The sequence below is a fragment of the Idiotropiscis lumnitzeri genome, chromosome 12, assembly GCF_059441095.1.
Source record: "Idiotropiscis lumnitzeri isolate Australia: NSW breed Sydney's pygmy pipehorse chromosome 12, RoL_Ilum_1.0, whole genome shotgun sequence".
NCBI lineage: Eukaryota > Metazoa > Chordata > Actinopteri > Syngnathiformes > Syngnathidae > Idiotropiscis > Idiotropiscis lumnitzeri.
In genome coordinates, this window is record NC_142402.1 from 22,105,241 (window position 1) to 22,126,908 (window position 21,668).

The 21,668-nt window shown below is 48.1% G+C and overlaps 2 protein-coding genes and 2 long non-coding RNA genes across 10 annotated transcripts; 2 read left to right on the forward strand and 2 right to left on the reverse strand.

Moving 5' to 3' along the window:
- Positions 1–1,845: 1,845 nt before the first annotated feature.
- Positions 1,846–5,349, reverse strand: ptmab (prothymosin alpha b). The gene is made up of 5 exons (XM_088311837.1): positions 5,184–5,349; positions 3,803–3,865; positions 3,111–3,195; positions 2,945–3,036; positions 1,846–2,576 (listed from the first exon to the last, which is right to left on the reverse strand). Exons 1-5 carry the CDS (start codon positions 5,226–5,228, stop codon positions 2,532–2,534), a joined length of 330 nt encoding a protein of 109 aa, XP_088167963.1. The 5' UTR covers positions 5,229–5,349; the 3' UTR covers positions 1,846–2,531.
- Positions 5,350–5,457: 108 nt separating this feature from the next.
- Positions 5,458–7,708, forward strand: LOC148326566 (uncharacterized). The gene is made up of 3 exons (XR_015846215.1): positions 5,458–5,839; positions 6,957–7,248; positions 7,368–7,708. It is a non-coding gene; the product is annotated as an uncharacterized LOC148326566 (long non-coding RNA).
- A 482-nt stretch (positions 7,709–8,190) lies between these two features.
- Positions 8,191–14,751, reverse strand: LOC148326567 (uncharacterized). Of its 7 annotated transcripts, none has more exons than XR_015846130.1 (5): positions 13,991–14,751; positions 13,287–13,461; positions 11,155–11,289; positions 10,232–10,250; positions 8,191–8,932 (listed from the first exon to the last, which is right to left on the reverse strand). It is a non-coding gene; the product is annotated as an uncharacterized LOC148326567 (long non-coding RNA). The 7 variants fall into 7 exon arrangements; XR_015846133.1 differs by having other exon boundaries at positions 8,191–8,805; positions 13,991–14,750; XR_015846132.1 differs by lacking the exon at positions 8,191–8,932 and adding an exon at positions 9,829–10,153.
- Positions 12,629–20,244, forward strand: LOC148326568 (CYFIP-related Rac1 interactor B-like). The gene is made up of 12 exons (XM_088310953.1): positions 12,629–12,886; positions 14,379–14,498; positions 16,533–16,622; positions 16,713–16,834; positions 16,919–17,024; positions 17,994–18,130; positions 18,239–18,316; positions 18,389–18,505; positions 19,396–19,475; positions 19,551–19,677; positions 19,753–19,823; positions 19,895–20,244. Exons 1-12 carry the CDS (start codon positions 12,802–12,804, stop codon positions 19,962–19,964), a joined length of 1,203 nt encoding a protein of 400 aa, XP_088167079.1. The 5' UTR covers positions 12,629–12,801; the 3' UTR covers positions 19,965–20,244.
- Positions 20,245–21,668: the final 1,424 nt, after the last annotated feature.

A 21,668-nucleotide genomic window follows, 5' to 3' on the forward strand; every position in this document is an offset into this window, starting at 1 on the left:
CCACCGGGCATTTTCCAATCTAGTTACCCAAAGTGCGGTTGAGGACAATGCAGCAAGCCCCCGCTGCAGCGTGTACTTTTGGCCACTAGAGGCCGCCAGAGCAAGGAAGGCTGCCGATGCAGATCGGAGCAAGCCGAGCCGACTCGCGCATGCTCAGGAACGCTCGCTCACCGCCTCATCGCGTCATTTTTCCTGCTGCTGACATGTTACTCACCCGCGTGACTCCGAGCCACTTCGGAACTTGTTCCTGGCATTATGTGACACTCGGACTGCTACTGACCAACAATTTGGTTGTTTTCATCACCATGCCAACCGATTTTTGGGTGTGGTGTTGGGATACACACATACACGCACAAACATGTTTTACAAGCACACACAACTGCAGAGACTAACCACCGGCGGAACTCGGGAAGGGTGGGGTTGTTAAAGAATTATTTACTTTATCGCAATTGCAAAAGGTTGCATCTGTATAATTGTACCTGGTGTTGTGTACGTGTCCACGTGCGTGGAAATTTCAACCAAAAGGGAAATGCATGATGGCTGTTGATAACTTTTTGTTCCAAGATTTTGTTTGGCGAACCTTCTGAGATAACGTTAGCCAGCCCATGGAAAAAAAGTCTTGCTCCACCATCGGAGTGTGCCCAACTCCTTGGAGGGGGGTGCGGGGGGGGCATGTTACCGTCACATCTGTTGCTCAGTCAGGCTTGCGGTTGTCCTGGCGATGTGTCGTCCCGAGATCGTCCTTAGCGTCATCAGGCACTGCTCCGAAGGAAGCCATTGAATTGATTGAATCCAATATGTGCACTAGTATGTTGTGTTGAATCTGTCACATATTGAGAAAGCCCCAAATTGTCCAGAATGTTTTAGACTAAAGCTACTTTCGTAGCTCATGAATTGTTGCTGCCTTCCCTAACTGAGTTTCCGTAATTCCGCTGTTGCTGCCTACCGCCACCTACTGCACATTCGTCGTCAATGCAGTCGACTCACGTAAGCCTGCTGTCAGAACAAACACGCAAAACAGGCGCTGCAAGCTTCCGACCCTCGTCAGCGACGGATTGACAGAAAGCCCATCTCAGGTATCATCTAGACATCCAGCCCTCCATTAATAGAATAGCTTCACACACGTCCTGGAAACTATCGCAGCTGTCTTCGGGTAGTAGGCGAGATCCACCCTCAACTGGTTACCAAACAATCGCAGGACAATCTAAAATAGTTTGACATTATTTTCTTTGCACTCTTATCAGTCAAGCGTGCGTGTATCCGCAGGAGACAAAAAACTCCTGGAGCCGTCCTTGCACGTGTACATGCGACAGGGTTGTTCAAAGTTCACTTGTCATTGTCATAGCAAACACAAAAGCAACCTCATTTCACTTCATCGATGCAACGTGATCCTTTCCTTTATTTAAATGCGCTGGGCCTCGACTCCAAATCCGACGTTGAAAACTCAAGAGGCAGCCGCGTTACCGACAGGGTTGTCGTAATGGTCCTAAAGTTGTCCACAAGGGGGCGCAAACCCGCCAAGACAGCAACAGAAGGCATTTCGTGCGGAGCGATAACTTGTGGCCAATCAGCAGATGACAAGCATGACATGTAGGCGCGCACACCGACGTCGTCATCTTTTCTTCACGTGACGTTGTTTTGTCGACGTGTTCTTTAGTTCTTCAGGCCAAGACGGCAGGCAGCCATTGGCGGGCCTCCTTTGTTGGGGCAAGATGAGGTCACGTGCCATTCGCCGTCCTCCACCTTCAGGGCCCGCCCACGACCACGACGTCATTGCCATTCGTTCGGCAATTGTGACATGCCATATATTTCTCCCATTGGTTCAAAAATTGTAAAAAAAAAAAATGCCTTTTGGAATTTTATTACTTAAATCAATTAATTACAAAGGTTATCCAGAATGCAGCTGGCGGAGGAACAGCAAGAAGCTGAAGAGCAAAATAGAAGTCACAAAATAAAAGTCCGGTTTATTGTCAAACAACAAACTTCGCACGTACACCAAAACAGGCGGCCAGAAAACAACCATAAACAGAAAAACAAAACAAAAAAACAAAAAGAAAGAAAGAGGCTCTTCTTTGGCCTTCCTCCATCCAAGCAAGCAAGCAAGCAAGCAAGCACAAAGTCGTTTTATGGTACAGCTCAAGTACATACATTAAATGGAATTGACTGGAATGCTCTGAGTTCAACGGCCAAAGACGTTTTGGACTTGGTTTGGGTGTCACATGGTCAAAAGATCTCGTTAACCAAGCACCCATTTGCCTCCTTCCCAACAATATGTACAAAAATATAAAATGTAAATAAAAATACAAACTAATTCTCCGCTGGAGTCGCTGTTGTCGTCGTTATTGTTGTCGTTGAGGCCAGATTGTGCGTGAGATGGCGGGAGGGCGGGGCGGCTGGCTGGCCTTGAAATCTACTCGCTAATGACCACATTTTCTTTCATTTAGTTTGGATGAGCGCTCCTCCGGTCCCGCCCCGAGCCCAACCACAGGAAGCGGCCCGGCGGGTCGCCGCCGCCGCGGGAAGCCGCCGCATCAATCGTCGTCGTCGGTTTTCTGCTTCTTGGTCTCCACGTCGTCCTGGTAGCCACAAAAATGTATTTACAACCAGAAACCAACCTGCCTTCATTTTCCCTTCGCCATTCCGTGACTGCACTTTGTATTATCATTTTTATTATTATCACGTCGGTAGAATTGCACGGCATAAAGCAATCGTTTCCCCCGAGCATCTATGTGACAATTCCTTTTTGATCGACTTTCGGAGACTGATTTGGAATTTTTAAGGTACGCTTATACTTTCACAGCATTTGCCTCAACACCCCGCAAATGTTTTTGTATTTGCCGCTTGAAAAGTTCACAATTTGCCAACTTGGATTTTTGTTGCACTTAAAACGGTCACGTTTGACCTTGCGTTTTGAATCAAGTAAAAAGTTGTGGCGGAAAGTCACCTCATCGTCGTCTTCATCGTCATCATCGTCGGCCGCTCGCTTTGTGCCGCACTCCAACTCATCTTCATCTTCGTCCTCGTCTTCCTCGTCACCTAAGCGACAACAACCGCGACGGTCAGCAGTTGCATTGGCGGGAAGGAGAACCTCAGGGAGACGTCACGGGCACCTTCTCCATCATCTTCCTCATCCTCGTCGTCCACCTCATCGTCTTCGTCGTCGTCGATCTCGGGCTCGCCGTTCTCCTCATTCTCCTAAGAATCCAAACTCTGTTGGGGCTTGTTTTCATGTCCTTCATTTTTTCTCATTTAGCTGAGCAACCAACTCCAAATCATGTTAAATACCTAAATCGTGAATTAGATTATATTTGTGGTGTGGCGATTTTAACCCACCCTCAGCCATTTACTGAAAAACGCTGTGCACTCAGCTTGAGTTGTCATTTTAAAAATAGTGCTTTGGCGCCCTCTTATGGCAGCTTAGTGCAAAGACAAATGTTTGAGGCAAGGAGATTTAAGTTCTTGCTGCTCTATCTGGGCGTCAAGGAACTGTGTGGAAGTGAGGGAAGGTGTTTCATCTGGACAGAAGTTGTGCTTTGCCAACATCTTGCAGCATCTGACCACTTAAAGGAACTTAAAAAAAATTAAATAAGGAAACAATTGGGAACCTCTGGAGAGCATCAAGGACCTGAGGGCTCCGTCCTGATTGGCAGGCGTTTAATGCAAATATTTCTTTGGCTTTCACTGTGCTTGTTTCTTTGAAGTGATTAATTAAATGCATTTTTCACATTATGGGGCGTTTTTGTTTTATGAAAGGGACACTTGGGTGCCACACTTTAGTGAATGTGCCAGCAGATCATGTCACCTTTCCATTGGTGGCAGCATCTTTGCCGTTCTTCTCCTCCACAATCTTCTTCTCCTTCAGATCCTGAAGAAAACAAAACAAAAACATTCGTTGAGTGCTACAAAAATCTCATTGCCTGTACTATAATGGCAAGCTTCCTGTTGTCTGGCAAGCGCAGCAGTGCATGCTGGGAGCCCTCCCCCCTCTTCTCGTAATCGGATCCTTTGGCGGCGGGGGACTCGACGCATTGTGGGTATTGTAGTGCGGCAGCCGCCATATGTCACCAGACACGCCCGGGACACGCACTGCATTGCCCACAATGCAACGCGCCATTGGAAACCAACTCGAGGTGTCGAGGGGGAAGGGAGGTGTGACGTTTATGGGGGGGGGGGGGAGGACCGCGAGTAAGCGCGGTGGGTGTTTGAGCGCGCGTGTAACTGAGGACAATAGAAGAAGACACATGGCCGACATCACACCGGAAAACTCCCGCTCGGTCTTCGAGCCCAGAAAAGAAAGAAAAATATAAAAATCATCGAGTCACGTCCAACAAGTAATCCGATTACAGTAGCAGTAGTAAACAACAACAACAACAAAAATGTAAAACAAAAAAAACAACAACACTATTTTAAGAGAAGTTTCCTTCATCACATTGCGCTCGTGCACGCGCCTGCTCGCACCGCTCAACTTGAGGTTGTGAAAGCCAACACAAAGCGCGCGCACGACGAATCACGCCTCCACGCACGCACGCGCGCACCTAAGAGCTCAGCATTAGCCGCCTTTGAGAACCAAGAATACATTAAAAAATGAAATTTTGAAAGAAAAAAAAAATCAATGTAAAGCTTCCCAGGGGGACGCGGAAGCGCCAAGACGAAGCAGCGAGCGAGCAAGCGACGAAGCCGAACAAAAACAGCGGCTCCATTCAAAGCAACTTTCGGCACCGGAACCGAGCGATGAGAACAAGTCGAGCCGCTTGGCGCCCCGCGACAACATTTTTCAGTTTTTCCTTTTTCAACATCCTGGCGGCTCCTCGCTCGGACCCCCGTTACGGTTCGGCTCGTCGGCCGGTTCTTGCGAGAGCGGAACCGAGGCGCTCGTATAAACAAAGACGGCTCGGCTCACGAGTGGCGGGTCACAGCAGACAATGAGGCTGAGCTGGCGACATTCGAGCGACATCTGGAAGCGGACGAGATGCTCGCAAAACTCGTTCGGCGCCCGAGAACGAGCGCAGACGCCGCGAGAGCTTTTCCCGCTTGCTTTTTCAACAATGACGCCAGAGATAATTTGAGATTAAAAATTAAAAAGTGACGCGTGTGGCCCGCGCAGCTTTTTGGAGATGAGCGTCTTAGAGAGCAGCAGCGCACGCACCGAGACAAGAACTGAGTTGTTGTCGCCTTCTTCTTACCTTGGCTGAGACTTCCGACACTGCGTCAACTTTGGCGTCTGCCATTGTTTCGGGGGAGTAAAATAAAGCGGCCGAGAGGGAAGCTGCACAAAAGTAATTCCTCGTAGACGGCGTTCAGTGTTATTGTGCCAATGGCCGAGCAAGCTGGCGGGCGAGTGGCTGATATAGTGTAGTGGGCGGGGCAGTGGGCTGCTTGGCTGTCGCCGATTGGCTGCCCTCGCGTCAGGGGGCTTCTCCGTTCGAATTACGAAGGCCCCCCCTCAGACCACGCCCCCGCCTCCCACGCTGACGCGCGGCGTTTTTCGCCTGGAAGAAGTCATTGTGAGCGGCTCAAGTGCGCAAAATGGTGGCCCGCTCCAACGGGAAGGCCAAATTCACTCGTCTGCGTCGATTTACGCGCCAAATATGGCGGATGGCTTCCGCCCTTTCAACATATGGCACCATTTGATTGATTGATGTCCGTCTGGATCATTTAGGCGGTGACTTGGGCCGCACGTCCCGCCCACTCAGGCGGAGGGAAAAGAATTTAGCGAGAACGAGCCAAAATGTTAACTTATCCGCCGATTTTAATGACGGCTGACGTTTTTTCTTCATCGCGCTGCGTCCTCGCGTGCCGCAACTCGGAAGAAAGCGCCGTTCGAGAGTCAAGCGCCAAAGTAAGTGGAGCGCCACCGCCGCCATTTGAGCTCTCCGCTCGCCCCGCCCCTCGGCGGCCGGCAGCCATCTTGAGGCTTCCTCTCGGCCGTCACCTCCGAATGGCGCACTTGTTCTTCTACGTCTCCCTTCCTCCCTTTCGTCTCTTCCCACCCTACGACGGTGTGCAACGGCGACGGCATGCTAGTCGAGTCGGCCCAAACGAAACAAGCCTCGCCGAGAGTGAACGAACGCGCGAGAGAGCGCGTGGCCTCGTTTGCTTATTTGGCTGAAGATTAAAGTGGACAAAGTGCGACACAACACGTGCGATGCGACGACACAAGTGTCCCGCCAGAAAGGAAAAAGCAACATCGTGTGCTCGTGAACGTTCTAATGGAACACAACATGGGCTTCTCCTTACCGACTTTAGTACACATTGATTTTAGAAGCGGAACTAGAGAAAGGTGGAAAAAGTGGCCGCCATTAATGGTTGTGGGGGGGGGGGGGGGTGTCCTAATTCTCGGAACAAACGGCCTGCATTGACGGCCGGCCCACTGACGCACTCACGACTCCCCCCATTGGTGGAACGAGATGACGCTGAGGCACATTAGCCCTGCAGCGAGCGCCGATTGGCTGCTTCCGCCGTCTGTCATTTCAAACGCTGACGACGTCGCTGCGTCGTAAAACGCGTCGTAAAACGCGTCGAGCCGATCGCAACTGCGGCGGAGCGTCAAGTTTCATTACGAGCGATCCCCATCGCGCGCGCGCGCGCAATGGGACAAAACATTTAAATGCCGTTAAATCATTTATACGGATTTATAATTCAAGAAAATAAGACCATGTTGAGTAGCAACAGACTAAAAGAGAATATAAAGAAAGTCATTGATTTTCCAATGTAATTATTGTACAATGGGACAACGTTGAAGTCGCATGCATGCGTAGTGATATGCAAAAGATTTACAACATCAAATGTTCCTAGTTTGGATGTTACTCAAGCCCATCTATTCACTTATTCACAACTTTGAAGTGAGTTGACTCTTGTCGAACTGTTTGTTGTCAACATTTCTCTTTTTTTTTTTTTTTTAAATTTATTTATATATTTAAATGATCTCTCCAAGTAGCCTTTTTCCTCCAATACAGTGCTCAAAGTTGTGGAAGCGGTGCCTGATGTTGCCGTGGCTTGGGTGAACATTCCATGCAAGTGGCACATGTGCGTCTGCTGACTGGTGCTGACGGAAGCGCTCTTCTTCCGCTAGCTAATTCACAGGTGCCTTCCCGCCGCTCCAGGCGACTAAAGCGCAGCCATCAAGAATGGCCGCAAGTCAAGAGAAGCGGCCACCTCGCAGCGTGAGGTAATTGGCAACGAGAGCGTTCCCCGCCCGGCCTTGCGACGCAAGCATTTTCCGTTGATGTGAGGTAGGAGCACGCTCAAGTAAGTCGGCTGAAGTTGACTGAGGGAATTACGCTAAATGCTAACACATCACAGAAATGCTTTCTCCTTGGCCAAAAATGTACCTCCTTGTCTCCTTTTTCTCAACTGTTCCTTTCTAGGCCAACACCTCTCATCAGTGTTCCTTCACCTTTTCGCTGAAGCAGCAGTTCAGTAGACTTGCTACTCCAGGAACTGAGCGGTGTCCTTCAAGACCTCCTCGGTGGTCCCCGTCGACTCTAAAACGTTCTCCTTCATCTTCGTTCCTCCTACTGCAAGATTCCAGTGAAGTTTGAGGGTTGAAAGAACATGTCCACGTCCCACCACTCAATGTCCCAAAATACAACCCACTTTTTATTGGGACCATTTGTGCAAACACTTCCTGTTACAAGCGAAACACGCACGCACGCTTTGTTTGCATGAGAAGAGCGCGCATGACAATGGGAGGAGGTGATTTCTTTTCAAGTCCTCACAATTGGGGGGGGGGGTCTGCAGGCGGGGGAGGGGCTCAATGCGCTCGCTCCCTCAGGTACTTTTACTGCCTTCCTGCACAATTTCGGTGAAATCTTGCTAAAGATCAAAATGCTCAAATGTGTTCCATCTTGGAGGTAAAGGTGACAAATAGCTCGTTGCAGTGCACTTTGGTACTTTTGCAGACACGATTATAATATCGTTTGGCAATCTAAACAAAGGAACAATGTCATCCATACGTTAAATCTTAGTTTACTGTCACTCATCTCATTACGCTTTTTTTAATCTAACTTTTATTATTGCATTTAGAATATGTATTTTTACTTTTAAAAGGATGCCTATTTTTGCAGTCGTCAATCTATTCATGCAAAACTTTCACTCTGTTATTACGGTATTTTTAAAAACCACAATTGAATTTTTGACTCCGAATTCAAGAATAGTCATTTCGGGGAAGTGGAATAAAAAAAAAAAAAATGGCCGCAAACAAATATGAAATGACATTTTTATTTTTATTACAGGAAAGATATACAAAGACAATAGTAAAGTGAAAAACATGAAATTCAATCAACCGTATCAGAATGAAGCTTGTTGCTACGCATGTAAAATGTGGAAAACTTTGGTTGAAACTTTTAAAATCCAGAATCAGACATTGCTCAACTTTTGGAGTTCAAGTCTATTTCTTATTTAAACCATTTACATTTTAAACGGTTTTGTATTGGTTTTAAATACATTGTTTTTGTTTTGTTTTTATTTCTTGTTCGTGTGCAATACAGTTCTAGTACTTTTTTTCTTGAAGTGCAATCCTCATGTTCTCCAGTATGACTTTTTGAAATGAAAAACTCAAGTCTTATTTGTGATCGACACTTTGGCCTTCTTTGTCAGTCGATCATTATTTGTGCAACTTGACGTCACAGACTGTCGGCGTGCAATTCACTGTCGTGAAAATTTGGAGGCGCTTTGAAAAGAAGAAGCGATGATGCCCGAGGCTTTGTCTCCACCTGCTGGCTTTTTCTTGCAATTACATGTTCGTCGACTTCATTGCCACTTGTTTCATCTCATCCTTTTTGCAGCCTCTTGACCGTCTCGGCACTTTAGTGACGTCACCACCATGAATGAAAATTTGTCAATGTTCCATAAACTGTATTTGTCGAAAATTTTGTTTTTTTCCCCCCATGTAACATCTCTGATGCCAATATTTAACGATTGGTTTTGGAATCTGAAATGAAGAGAAGTTATTTACTACAGCCACTAGATGGCGACAGGAACGTCTCATCCTGCTCGATTATTTGAACTACACAAAGCATGTTTTTTTTTGTCAAATAACTTAATACAATAATAGAAATCTAGAAATAATTACAACAAAAAAATCTACTTCTTGTCAATGTGAAAAAAACGCATAATTCCTCCCCTACACACCAACACGTACGAATTTTCCATTTTGATTTATGGAAATCAATACGTTTTGTGTCCGCACGATTGTGGGCGTGTGTGTACACGTCACACGCGAACTATCTTTGTCCTACTCTGTCTCTCACACACACGCGCGCACACCACAAAATGGCAGCCAAATTCAAAATGGGGACTGGAGCCTGCACGGAGCGGAATGAGGCAACGGTTTCCATTTACACACTATTTGAACATTAATGTACAATATTGATACATTCAAAACAAATGTTAGCATCTTGATGTCACTATTATTAATGTGTACTTATTAGCAATGTCAGATTTCCCATTAACATTACCAACAACTGCTAGCACGATTGCGAGCACGTTTACAATCGCTTCCGTTGGCGCATTCGCCAGCATTGCTAACGTCTTTTAGCACGTTCGCTAGCATCTTCAGCACATTTGCAAGAATCGCTTTGTTGGTGTACTTGTAGTCCCCCCCTCACGTCCAATTCCTTGTAAGGTCGAAAGGGAAACGTTCCAACTACGAGCAGGGACGAAGAAGCTGGCCTACTTTGCCCAATGCTATTTTTGGAAACACACACACACACACACACACACACACACAAGCGCTCACACAAATTGCAAGCACCACAGGCATGCATGTGTATTTGAAGTGGATTGCAAAGATGTATTATTTCCACATTTCTTTTTGAACCAGTAGTAGAGAGCAAGAGAGTGAGCTGCCAATTTACCAACAACACAGATGTGGTGTCTCCACAAAAACACATGCAAGGTTTGACACTTCAAGAAAACCTCCAGCCAGAGGTTCAAAAGTCAAGTCAAAGTTAAAATAATCCACTTTCTATTTGGGTGGGAAAAGCAAAGAATGAGGAAGTCCTGAGCAGACAAGTGCACCTGCACAACAGCCGCCACCATCACTTCCTCTTCACACGCACATTTAAAGAAACCAAAAAAAAAAAACACTCATTCAGTACACACACTATCCAGCACATGAACACGCGTGGACAAAATGGTCGGGAGCACTCTGCTAAAGGAACAGACCAGTGAAAATTCATTTTCCAGCTTTTGTTTAGGGTCAGCGTGTTTAAGGAATAAAAGTGCAAACCTCAACGGCATCTGAGCTCCTGAGAAAAAGATCACATTAAGTATCAAAAGTAGCACAAGTTGGGCCGTTTTGTGTCATTCTTTTAGGTGAACTAAATCAATAGAATCAGTTCATCCAAAAGATTTGTATAAAATCTTTATTTGGTGGCACGCTGTCGCTGTGGCGATATTTTTTCAATGCAAAAAAAAAAAAAAAAAAAGAGTCCGTTTTTGAGGGTCGAAATATTCATGAAACGTTGCACAACTATCAGGCGTGGCAAAAACAAAAACTGTTTTGGAGGATTATTGTCCTGTGCGCCACCACGTTAGGACAGCAAAGGCCCTTCACAGATGCTCGCAGCTCTAGTTATTATTTTTGTCACTTTCAAGTTCATGAGGTTTTTTTGTACAGAATTGAGTGCTCCGATTATTCGCTCCACGTGTCCAACATACACACACACACACACAAAAAACACTCACGCATGTTCATTAAATGATGCAAAATGTCAAAGTTGTCGTAAAGGCCCGTTGTGGTGCCTGCAAATATGTTGGACGTTACATCAGTTCTAATGACGTTAAAGCAATTTGCTGATAATGCCGAGGAGTTCCGGAACACAAGTGGGTCACAAGGTCCAAGTGGGCGTGGCTTCGCGTCACATTGGACTTAATGAGCTTAATATGAACGGTGACTGACGGGCACTCTGTGGACCAGCGTGATCTCGTTCCCCACAAGGCCTCACATGATCAAAACCACATCAAAACGTTTCTTCTTTTGCCGCTACACAACAAGAAGCGTGTGTGTTTGTTTGTGTACTTTATCCATTTGTTTTTTCACATTCTCATGAGATCAATGCCCAGTGAAATGAATGCAAACATCCTACAAATGGCGCATCTGTCAACTCATTCAAAGCATCCCAACATCAAAATGTTTTGTACTTTCCATACCTTGGTGATGATTTTTCCTTTTTCCTAATTTCTCATGAAGCAGTAAATGCCGCATAAGAGTTTTGGAGTTTCACTGGGTGCTGTCCTTGAGCCCTTTTGTCTTTTAGAGGGAGCGCTGAACTCAACTCTTGTCACCTGCAAAGTCACAACCCAAATTTATTACAATTAATAATACAGGTTTATTTTTTTATTTTTAATGAGTTGAGGTATTGGCAAAAGCATACGGCGAGCCAAGACAACCAGCAGCCACAGGCAGACTTGCAGCATAATTGTTTGCAGGGCAAACTCGTCACTAGAGCGCAAGGAACAGTTTTATTTGACAAAAGCTGGCCATGTGCCACCGGTTGCCAACCACCGCATCTTTCCGGAGACGTGTTCTCGTACGTCCTTGCGCCAACAATGACGGCGGATTACACTGGAGGGCAATTCAAACTCAATCAATCTCACAAAAACTAGAATCAATTGAGAATAAAAAAAAAAATACTTGAAAAGCGTTGAAAACTTCTTGGCGCCAAAATGTGCGTGGAGCAGTTTTGTTGCAGAAGCTCCTCTGCAACATTTTGCTTTTACGGCTTCTCGCGCATTTTTGACACACTTGGCCAATAAAAATGATTCTTATTTATTTATGTCTCCTCGTATTGGTCACCATGCCGCACGAGCGTCAAAGTGGGATGTCACCGTTTCCATGGAGATGATGGGATGAAAATTGCTAAAGTTAACTTGTTTCCGCGCACGTGTGAGGGAGGGGCTGTTTTGGTTGGAGTTACATTTTGAATTGGGGGGGGCAAGGTGGAGGTCGTGGAGGCGGGGTCAGTGGCAAGGAGGAGAGGAAAAAAAGGGGGGCAGAGGTCAATGCCGCAGCAGGAAGTGCAGGCGGGCGGAGGGGGCGGGGCCTGTGGGGCTGCAAGGACACAAGAGGATGCAACACGTCGCGCACGTATTATGTACGTTCAGCACGTATGCGACCGTCACTTTTCGTATGTGCGCGTCACGCATTACGGTCCGATGTCATACACACGCAGTTACACAAGTTCCGCATGCATAAAGATTTGTTTCACATTCAACAGGATAGTTACACAAGCCTGTTACTATGTCACATGCAAAACATTTTGCAGGCCACACGCATCCTGCATATTAATGTTTAATGTATGTTATTATCTTACTTGTGCATGAGAAACAAGAAGTTTCAAATGTCAGTGGAAGTCTGTAGAAAACCAAGCAGAGAGTGACTAAATTCTTCCAGGGGTGACCAGATTTGGAACTTGTGGGGGCCGCTGTCCTGCCCGTTTTCTTGGATCGCTACCGACTGCAACGCACCTGATTCACATGCTCAGGATGGTTATCGGGCTTCTTCAGAGACGATCATTTGAATCAGGTGTGCTGCAGCTGTGAGACATAGAAAGCATGCATTTTGGGGGGGGGCGTGTGTGTGTCCCCCCATGAAACTTGCAGGTGGCATTGTTTCTCAAGACACACAGAGCGACTAGTGTTGGCGATTAGATGACAAGCAAAATAAGGGTTGGTGGCAGCCCTAGTTTCAGCTAGGAGGCTTGCCGTGTTTTCAACATTTCTTCTGTCTCTCGACCCGGGTACAAAATTGTCCTTGGAAGCCAAAAGAAACTGATCATCGTCTCTCTGGGAATTCTTATGACATCTATTGACGCCGCAACCAAAGTGTTACGCAAGCATATGCTTACAGTCGAACACGATCCACCCGAGGTGGTGAGCAAAGGTGAGTTCACGTGCTAAAGACCCATTAAGCTAACTGCGTTTGGCTGCGACAATTTCATCAGAACTTGTCTTCTTTACCAATTTTGACACAGATCGCTTTATTTAAAACAAACATGCGGTTATGATACCAGACACATGGGTCACTTTCATAATTGCGGCTTACGTGACATTAAATATAAAAGGGTAGCCCAAATTATTTTTAACTGGGGAAAAAAAGAAATAAGCAACCAAAAAAAAACGGCAACAATATTGAATTTGGCCTTGTGTTAAATATTTTGTTTTCCATGCTATCACGTTGTTGACAGGTTGGATTTGATGGAAGCGTAATTACTTATTATTTTTGTGAACGGCTAATCCTCACTAATCAAAAGCTTTGAAAACAAATGTTTCAACGCAAATACCTGATGATTCTGGGTCCACATTTGGTGACGTCTGACTGCAGAGGAGTCAGCGAGGTGGCAGTGCCTCACCAGCCACGTGGTCGAGTCTTCCGTCTAGGCGACGTCACCGTCGCCATCTTGACGCAAAACCCAGGACCCCTCGGATCACGTGACTTCTGACTCCTTTATAGGAGCGCTTGCAAAAACATACACGCGCGCGCACAATGTAAATTGAAACACAGTGCGGACACTGCAGTGGAATATGGCTCATTATGTTGACATTTTCACATCGCACAATGTAAGACAAACATTTACAGCTGGAAAACAATTGCAAAATGTTGTTGTTTAAGCAAATAGGCACGCGCTTAGGACTCACGGTCGTCACGCTGCGGTTCGTGTTAAAATTCAACACGAGATCGCGCAAATGTGTGACCCGTAGACATGTTAGTGCATCATGGGAAATGTAGTGCACGGCGCGCCCCCCCTACCCAATTTGTGTACTTTACTCACTTTACGCTATCCATTTGATCTTGTTTGACTTTACCTAATTATTTCACATTGCGTAATATAAATGTCATTGATTACATTCCATTTTACTCGATAATCATTAAGAAATTAGACCGAACTGGTTTAAATTCGTCAGATCCTTTTCAAGCTCTTTCGCCATCAAAACGTCCGTGGCGTTTAGAAGACGGACTCAAGTTAAGGAGCAAAAACTTACTTACTGCACGCCCATGAAGAATGTAATTCAATTTTTAATCCGCCAGGGGGAAGCAGGGTGATGGAGGCGAACTTCAACACTGCGGCAGTTGTGAAACTGGAAATGATTTTACTAACGGTTGTTGTGATGGTGATTACGGTGATGATGAGCATGCTGATGGTGGTGGTTATATATTGTTTGAGCAAAGAAAAATATAAAAGATGAAGTCGAAGTAGTTTTGTTGTTATTTGGGCTCTACCATGGCACGTCGACGTTCCCGTCGCGTTGCGTTCAAGTTCCTTTCGTCGTGTTGCCTTCTGAAGACCTTGATGAGGCGTTCACGTTCCGCTGACGTCGCGGGTCCCTCTCGTCTGCCGATTGGTCGCTCGCTCAGGAAACGTTTCCTTTTATAGTGAACGCGGCGACGAGGGGCCCACTTCCGGGTTGTCGGCATGTAGGATCACCTGGACCCGCCAACGCCAACCCGTCGAACCTGCACCGATCCCGCTTTGATCCCGCGCCGATCAACCAAGGTGAGCACGGCGGTGGGAACGGCTCGGTCTGGGTCTCGGTCTTAGAGGGTCTGGGTCCCGGTCTGGGTGGGTCTCGCCGGTTGAGACTTGTCAGGTCTTGTTAAGACTCGACAACCAAGTTCCGAGTGCGGTCGTCGCGCTTATGTGGCCCAAAGGATGATTGAGCAAAAAGTTTGGGCCGGCGGTCGCATCAGCAACATGAACGCAGACGAGCACTTCCGGTTCCAGCCAAACAGCATTCATCTTGGCGGCCACTTCATTAGGGACACCAGCGCCTCGCCTCCCTAATAACATTAGGAGCTGCTGCTTGTAAAATTGCATCTTGTCCACATTTTGAATTAGATAAAGTAGTCATAGAATAGAAAAACGTTAAAACACACAAGTGTAAAGATTTCATGCCAAAATAAAAATAAAAAGCACATTTTCTCATTGTGGGACTGATTTAAGATTTTGCAATAGAATAGAGTGGAAATAAATCATATCGACTTGAAGACTTTTATGTTTTAGTTGTTTTGCTCTTCTTATCTACTCACATTGAGGCGTGCACGCCATGTTGTCACCATGACGACGACAATCACTGCAAGTTGTTCATGGGACCTTTTTGCACCTGGCAAGGTCGTCATTTGCAATCCCGACCCTCCTGCAGACTGCACAGTCAGACAAAAGATAGAGCAAATGCACATAAAAACAACAAAACACTGCAATGTTACAATATTTGCATATGGCGCCCGGCCAAATCGCCCCTTTGACGTTTTTGCCACATGTCGGGCGTCATTGCGTCGAATCAACTCCAAGTGGCACGCAGTCGTGAAGTGGAATGATTTTTTTTTTTTAAATAATAAAAAAACTAAAAAGTGGTGCCAAATTATTCACACACTTTTTGCTAGGATTGCAGCTGCGAGTCTTTTGGACATTGTCTCGATCAGTTTTGCGCACGTGGAGACTGAAATGTTTGCCCATTCCGCCTCCAAAAGTGCTCCAGCTCAGCTACATTCGATTCGAGAGCAGAATTTGACGGCGATCGCATGCTCAAGTGGCTCACTCGGCCGCTTATTTCGGCAGCCGTGCGAGAGGCAGAGGCTTCCCAGCGACCGGACCGGATGAGTCCGCCTACCTTCTGGAAAACCAAAGGAGGCGTGACTCGTCAAAGTACGCCGCCGACGCTTTCCCGTTGGGCTCACCCTACAGCCAGCTGAGAGATTTCCACACAACCGGCGACCACGTGAACTGGACCAGAACAAAGTTGGTGAAGGTGCCGATCCACCTCAACGACCGTTTTGCGCAGCCGACGTCTCTGCTTTTTATCTGTCCAAAAAAAAAAAGAAAAAGTTTCAAATATCCTATAAACGTCATTCCACTTGAGGAGCGTCTCCCACGTCGCCGTCAAGAAATTCCAATTTTTCTAAGCATTGTTTGAAACCTGAAATGTGGCAAACAGTTCCAGGGGGGCTAATACTTTTGCAAGGCGCTGTAATACATGACATCATCATTTTTGTGCTTACGTTCATCTAATGAGCTCGAATGCCGCGGAACCGATCCCAACGCAACGCGTGTCGGACAAAAAGCGGAGTACGGCTGCCGGCGTGCGATTCCTCCACGCCGTCCTGAGATCAGTCCGCTTCACTTCCTCTCATTCAAATTGAGCTCACACGCACACACCACCACCACTTCCTCTTTCACTCTTTTTGCACTCTCGTCGCTCGATCGTCATCGTGTGTGTCGCGCGCGGCTTTGCTGCCAAAAGCTCATTTTGTCCAACAAATGACGTGCTGCCGCTTTTTGTGTCGCGTCAACTTTGCTTTTTGTGGGCCGACCTGCAAAAGCCAAAGTCGGCGCTCGCTTCTCATTGAACTTACAAAAGCGGACGTGGAAATTTTGGGGTGAAATTGCAAGCGAGCGCGTCGCCGCCACAACTTGGGTTGCCGTCGTTTGCAAGCGTGCGACGTTTGGGGCCGACTGAAGTTGACAATTATTCGTCCGAGTCATGAAATGTCTCAACTTTTGCCTCATCCCATTTGTTGAACGCTCTTTAAGGTTTTGCATGTGCGACAATGGGGAACTTGATTAAAGTGCTGAGCCGAGACATCGACAACAACGCCGGAAACTTCTTCTTGGACTTTGAGAGTAAGACACACGCGCACACACACACACACACACACACGTCTGCACGCTCGCACACATTGACAGTGTGAGTCGTGTGGCGTGCCCACGCAGATGCGGAGGCGTCGTGGTCAGAAAAGGAGGCTTGGGAGAAGGTGAACAAGGTGCTGACGGAGGCTCAGGTCATCCTGGACGAGCTGCAGGCCTACACGGGAGCCGGCGAGGAGATCCGACGGGTAACGCTCGCCTGCCGGGGACGCGGCGAGCGTGAATGCGCGTCACTCGATGATGAGCGTGTGTTTGTGTGTGCGCGTGCGCAGGCCATCCAGAGTCCGAGCGAGGAGGGCGTTCAGGAGCGGGCGTGGTCTGCCGTTCTTCCCCTCGTCGCTAAACTCAAACGCTTCTACGAGTTCTCCCACAAGCTCGGTAAGGCGCCGGCTTCACGTGTGACCAAAATGACATTTGGGGGTCGAAGCGACGCACTCGTCGATTTCAAATTTCACAAGCTTTTCTCTCGGCTTCCGTCCATTGTCGATGATTCACCGCACTCCCACCGATGAAATTTGAGCTTTTCTCAGACGTTTTGGTACGTTTGGCGCAGTTAGCGAGTGGCAACGCAAGATGGCCGCCGGTGGCTTTTTTCCTTTTCGCAAATGAATCGAAGGCCAGTCGGAGGTGCGGGCGAAGGCGGCCGGCGGCTCATCTTTGCTCGCTCGCTCATTTCTTCAACGACGTCCGTCCACGTGTCCTTTCATGCACGCGACTCGCCATCTACTTCCGTCAGCCATTTGCTCATCCATCCGTCCGTCCGTGCGTTCGCTCACGCGCTGACTCGGTTCATGGCTTCACTCGTGCGTCTTTGCGCAGGCGTCACACTCCTGTCCAATCGCGGCGAAATGCCGCCGTTCCGTCAGCATGAAGTCGAAAACTGCGTTCGCAAACAATGTCAAATCGTGAATTCCAAAACGGCTTCCACGTGGACGAAACATTTGCACGCTTGCGTCTTCTTTCTGCTCCGTGTGCCAAACGCCGTTTCAATCTCGCAATAACGCCCGCATCATTTTGAAGCAATATCACAATCGATTATTGTTGTCGTAAGAACAGCAAAATATTTTTGGGTGGGCCTTCTTCTCAATCCAAACTTTCTTTCTGTATTTTCTGAACATATTCAAAAGTCAGCGGTCGCTGTTGTGTATTTGCGTCGTCGTCGTTAGATGCCGCCACCATGGTCGTTCTGTCCGCCGCCACGCCGCGCGCTTCCTCTCCACTTCTTAGTTCCGATCGGCCATTCATCAGCCGATCAGAATTAGACAAATTTTGCGGCACAATTATCACGCTTGCATGCGAACCGAGAATCCGAAATCCAGTTTGTGCTTTTACGTGGGCACGCCGCAGAGCGGAGTCTGCGGTGCCTGCTGGACATCCTGACCTCTCCTGAAGCCCCGCCCACCCAGCAGCTGGAGAACAAACAGGCGCTGGCCAGGCAGTTTGCGCTCATCCTGCACTTCACGCTCCGATTCGACGAGCTCAAGGTCGGCGCCTTCCTCTTCGTGGTCATGCCCTTCATGGCGTCCTCCTTCACCCTCACCCTCATCTTCTTCTTCTTCTTCTTCTTCTTCATCACGCCGCCGCTGCCGCAGATGACCACGCCGGCCATCCAGAATGACTTCAGTTACTACAGACGCACAATCAGCCGCATGCGCATCAACAACCTAAGTGTAAGAAGCGCACGCACGCACGCACGCACGCCGTTGTCGCCTGCGAGACGTTCAAGTGCGCTCGTCCTTCAGGGCGACGCCGACGTGGAGGTCAACAACGAGCTGGCCAATCGCATGTCGCTGTTCTACGCCAGCGCCACGCCCATGTTGAAGACACTCAGCGACGCCACCATCAAGTTTGTGTCCGATGTCAGTACGGGTCACACATTTGCGCAAACGCGTGACACGAGCGCATCGTGCACACTCGCCGATGCGTACGAGATCATCCTTACGTACGATGAAGCTCGCGTGATGTCACGGTATCGATCGGTAAAACAAACCAGACCGCTGATCGTCTCGAGCTCTCACCCGCCGGCGCGTAAGTGATCCCAAAAATCCTACACGAAGCGTGACGTGCTCCCTCTTCCGAGCGGACGCATTTTGGACCCGTTGGAGGCGCTTGAGGGAGGACTGGCTGACTCCAAAGTCAAGCGCACAAGCGCATGACCGTAATCGATGGGAAAAGGGGCGCGTTTCCTGTTTCAAAGTGCTGCTGGGAGAGAAAAGCTGCCAAAGACGGATGGAACGACGGCACCGATTTGCCGATGCAATTTAAAACGCAAGTTGAAGACGCCGGGTGGGATGGTCGACGCAGAAGGGCCGCTGCGAGACGACACCCTAACGTGTCTTTTCTTTTCGTTGAAATTCAAGAAATGAAGTGACATCCAGACTTCCTCTAGCGCTTTGAAGGCGAAAGTGTCTTTAGGTCAGCGGGACGTCGAGCTGACTGTCATCCGCTCAGCAATGGAAGGAAAAACCGCAAGGATATCAATCTGATATCCATGTAAGAAAAAAAACTAAAAAATTGTCTCGGCTGCAAACGCACAAAGCTTTTTTTGCGACGCGTGTCATCCGTGATGCCAAACGAGCATGGTGGCTCGTCTCGCTAGCCTGAAAGCGGGCGCAAACAAACACGAAACGGAAGCACGTTGCGGCCCATGCCCGATTTCATTGCTCATATCGAGACAGTCGTCGCCGGCTGATGGCATTTCTGTCGTTTTCATGTTGGCCTGCGGGGGGCGCTGCTCTTTGCCATGCAGAATCCCGAGGTTCCCGTGGACAACACCACCGACTGTCTGAGCACCATGGCCAGCGTGTGCAAAGTCATGCTGGAAACACCGTGAGGCCCTCAACGCATCATTGACTCGCCCTCCCAGCATTTGTGAAAATTAATCGACTCCGTGTGCGCGCCTAGAGAGTACAGAAGTCGCTTCGCCAGCGAGGAGACGTTGCTGTTTTGTTTGCGCGTGATGGTGGGCGTCATCATCCTCTACGACCACGTACACCCGGCCGGAGCCTTCGTCAAGACGTCCAACATTGACGTAAGAGCACGTGCGCGCCCGTGGACACGCGGGCGCAAGACAAAGCCGATGATTGCGTTGATGGATTGCGTGCAGATGAAAGGCTGCATCCGGGTGCTTCGGGAGCAGCCGGCGGGCAGCGTTGAAGGTCTACTGGATGCACTCAGGTCACACTTTGCTCTCGCCAACTTGCCGTTCACACGCACTTGGCCAACACGTTGACCTCTGATTCCCGCAGGTACACCACCAAGCACCTGAACGACGAGGCCACGCCCAAACATATCAGGAACATGCTGAGCATCAACTGAACAACAGCGCCGCCCTCTGCTCGTCCGCCACATTTCACGACGACTACTGAGCATTCCACGCTTCTTTGGATTTCTTCATCTTTGGTCTAAATTGTCCATCTTTCCCCACGCGTCAGTGCGACTGGTGCGGGTGGACTTCCGCTGGAAGCTAACGTTAGCCTAGGCTAGCGGCAAAGACAATTAGTTTGAAGCGGTCGTTTGGCGCATTGCTCTTCGATATTTTTAATGTTATGGTGTGCTTATGTTTTGGTGAAATAAATGTTTTATATCTTTTTGTTTACATGGATTGTCAGACTTTTTTTGTGTCAGACTGGCGCCACGGCCTCGTCGTCACTGTCGTGACACACGTGGACAAACGGCAGAAGGGTCGCCAGCCAATGTGGCTTGATTTAAAATGTTTGTCACTTTAGTGGCACGGCGCAGAAGTCGGCCTTCCTGTGTGGAGTTGGTGCGTTCTGCCCGTGTGCTCGCGTGGGTTTCCTCCCACATTCCTAAAATATGCATGTGATGTTGACTCCAAATTGTCCCTAGGTACGATCGTGTATGCTGGTTTGCCTATGTGTGCTCTGCGATTGGCTGGCATCCGGTTCAGACTGGACCACGCCTACTACCCGAAAACGGCTGGATTAGACTCCAGCACGCCTGCGACCTTTGTGAGGAAAAGCGGTTTGTCGCTTTGAAACGCACTGGTTTAAAGCAAGTGCCTGCAGTTCTCGTGGTGGCCAGTGGGGGCGACAGCGTCAACGTGTTTGCCAGAATTCTACAACGCGGAGGGGCGGGGCTACCTCATGACGACGACGACGTCAATCAGCAAACGGGCGTGAAAAATAGATGACAATGAAAGCTTCATTTACATGTTAGACAATTGAGGCAGAATAGACTTGTCTTCTTTGCAGGTACGCTTGTAAAACAAAACGAGCTCAACGTGGTCTAATGTTTGAAAACCATGACCAATCAGGACCCAAATTGGAGCGCAGTTTTGATCGGGTCGGGGAGCCTTATTGTGAAAGTTCCCTGACCCGGTCAACTGCTTTTTAGAAGGCTGAAGTGACACCCAAAACTGTCGTCACAGGAAGACTTTTTGCTCTTTACTCGAAAAAAAGTTTTTGGTCTGGAAAAAAGAAAAGTTGTTGAATGTATTTCAAAGAAAAGCAGGGCGGCAAAATGACGCCCTCTGCAGGAAATATTTGCACGTTTAGCTGTTGGGACTGGACGAGCCTCTTAACTGTAGGGGGCGCCAACAGTTTTCGTGTGCATGCGCGCGCTCGCGCGTGTGCGCAAGGGGTGGGTCGTTGCCATGAGAACCAGGTTGGGTGTGAGCATGTTGTTAAGACTTGTGGCAACAGAGAATTTGTATGAGTGTAGGTGAGTAAGTGTCTGCGTGTGTGTGATTAAGTGTGTGTGTCAGGCTGGCAGGCCCCCTCACATCCACACAAACGCACGTCCTGTTTTGTTGGACTTGAAACGTTGTGCTCACTTTGATGAGTTGCTCTCGTGCGGGAGTGTGTCACTTCCTGTCAGCTTGTCAAAGGAAAACTTTTCACGTTTGTCACGTTTTTCACGATTGTCACGTTTTTCACGATTGTCACGATTGTCGTGTTCTTCGCATGGATCAACAAGTTTAACAAGTCGTTCACGTTCATGCGGCTTGTCACGTTGATCCCGTTTGTCATTTATGGACGAAATCCCATTTGTCATGCTTGT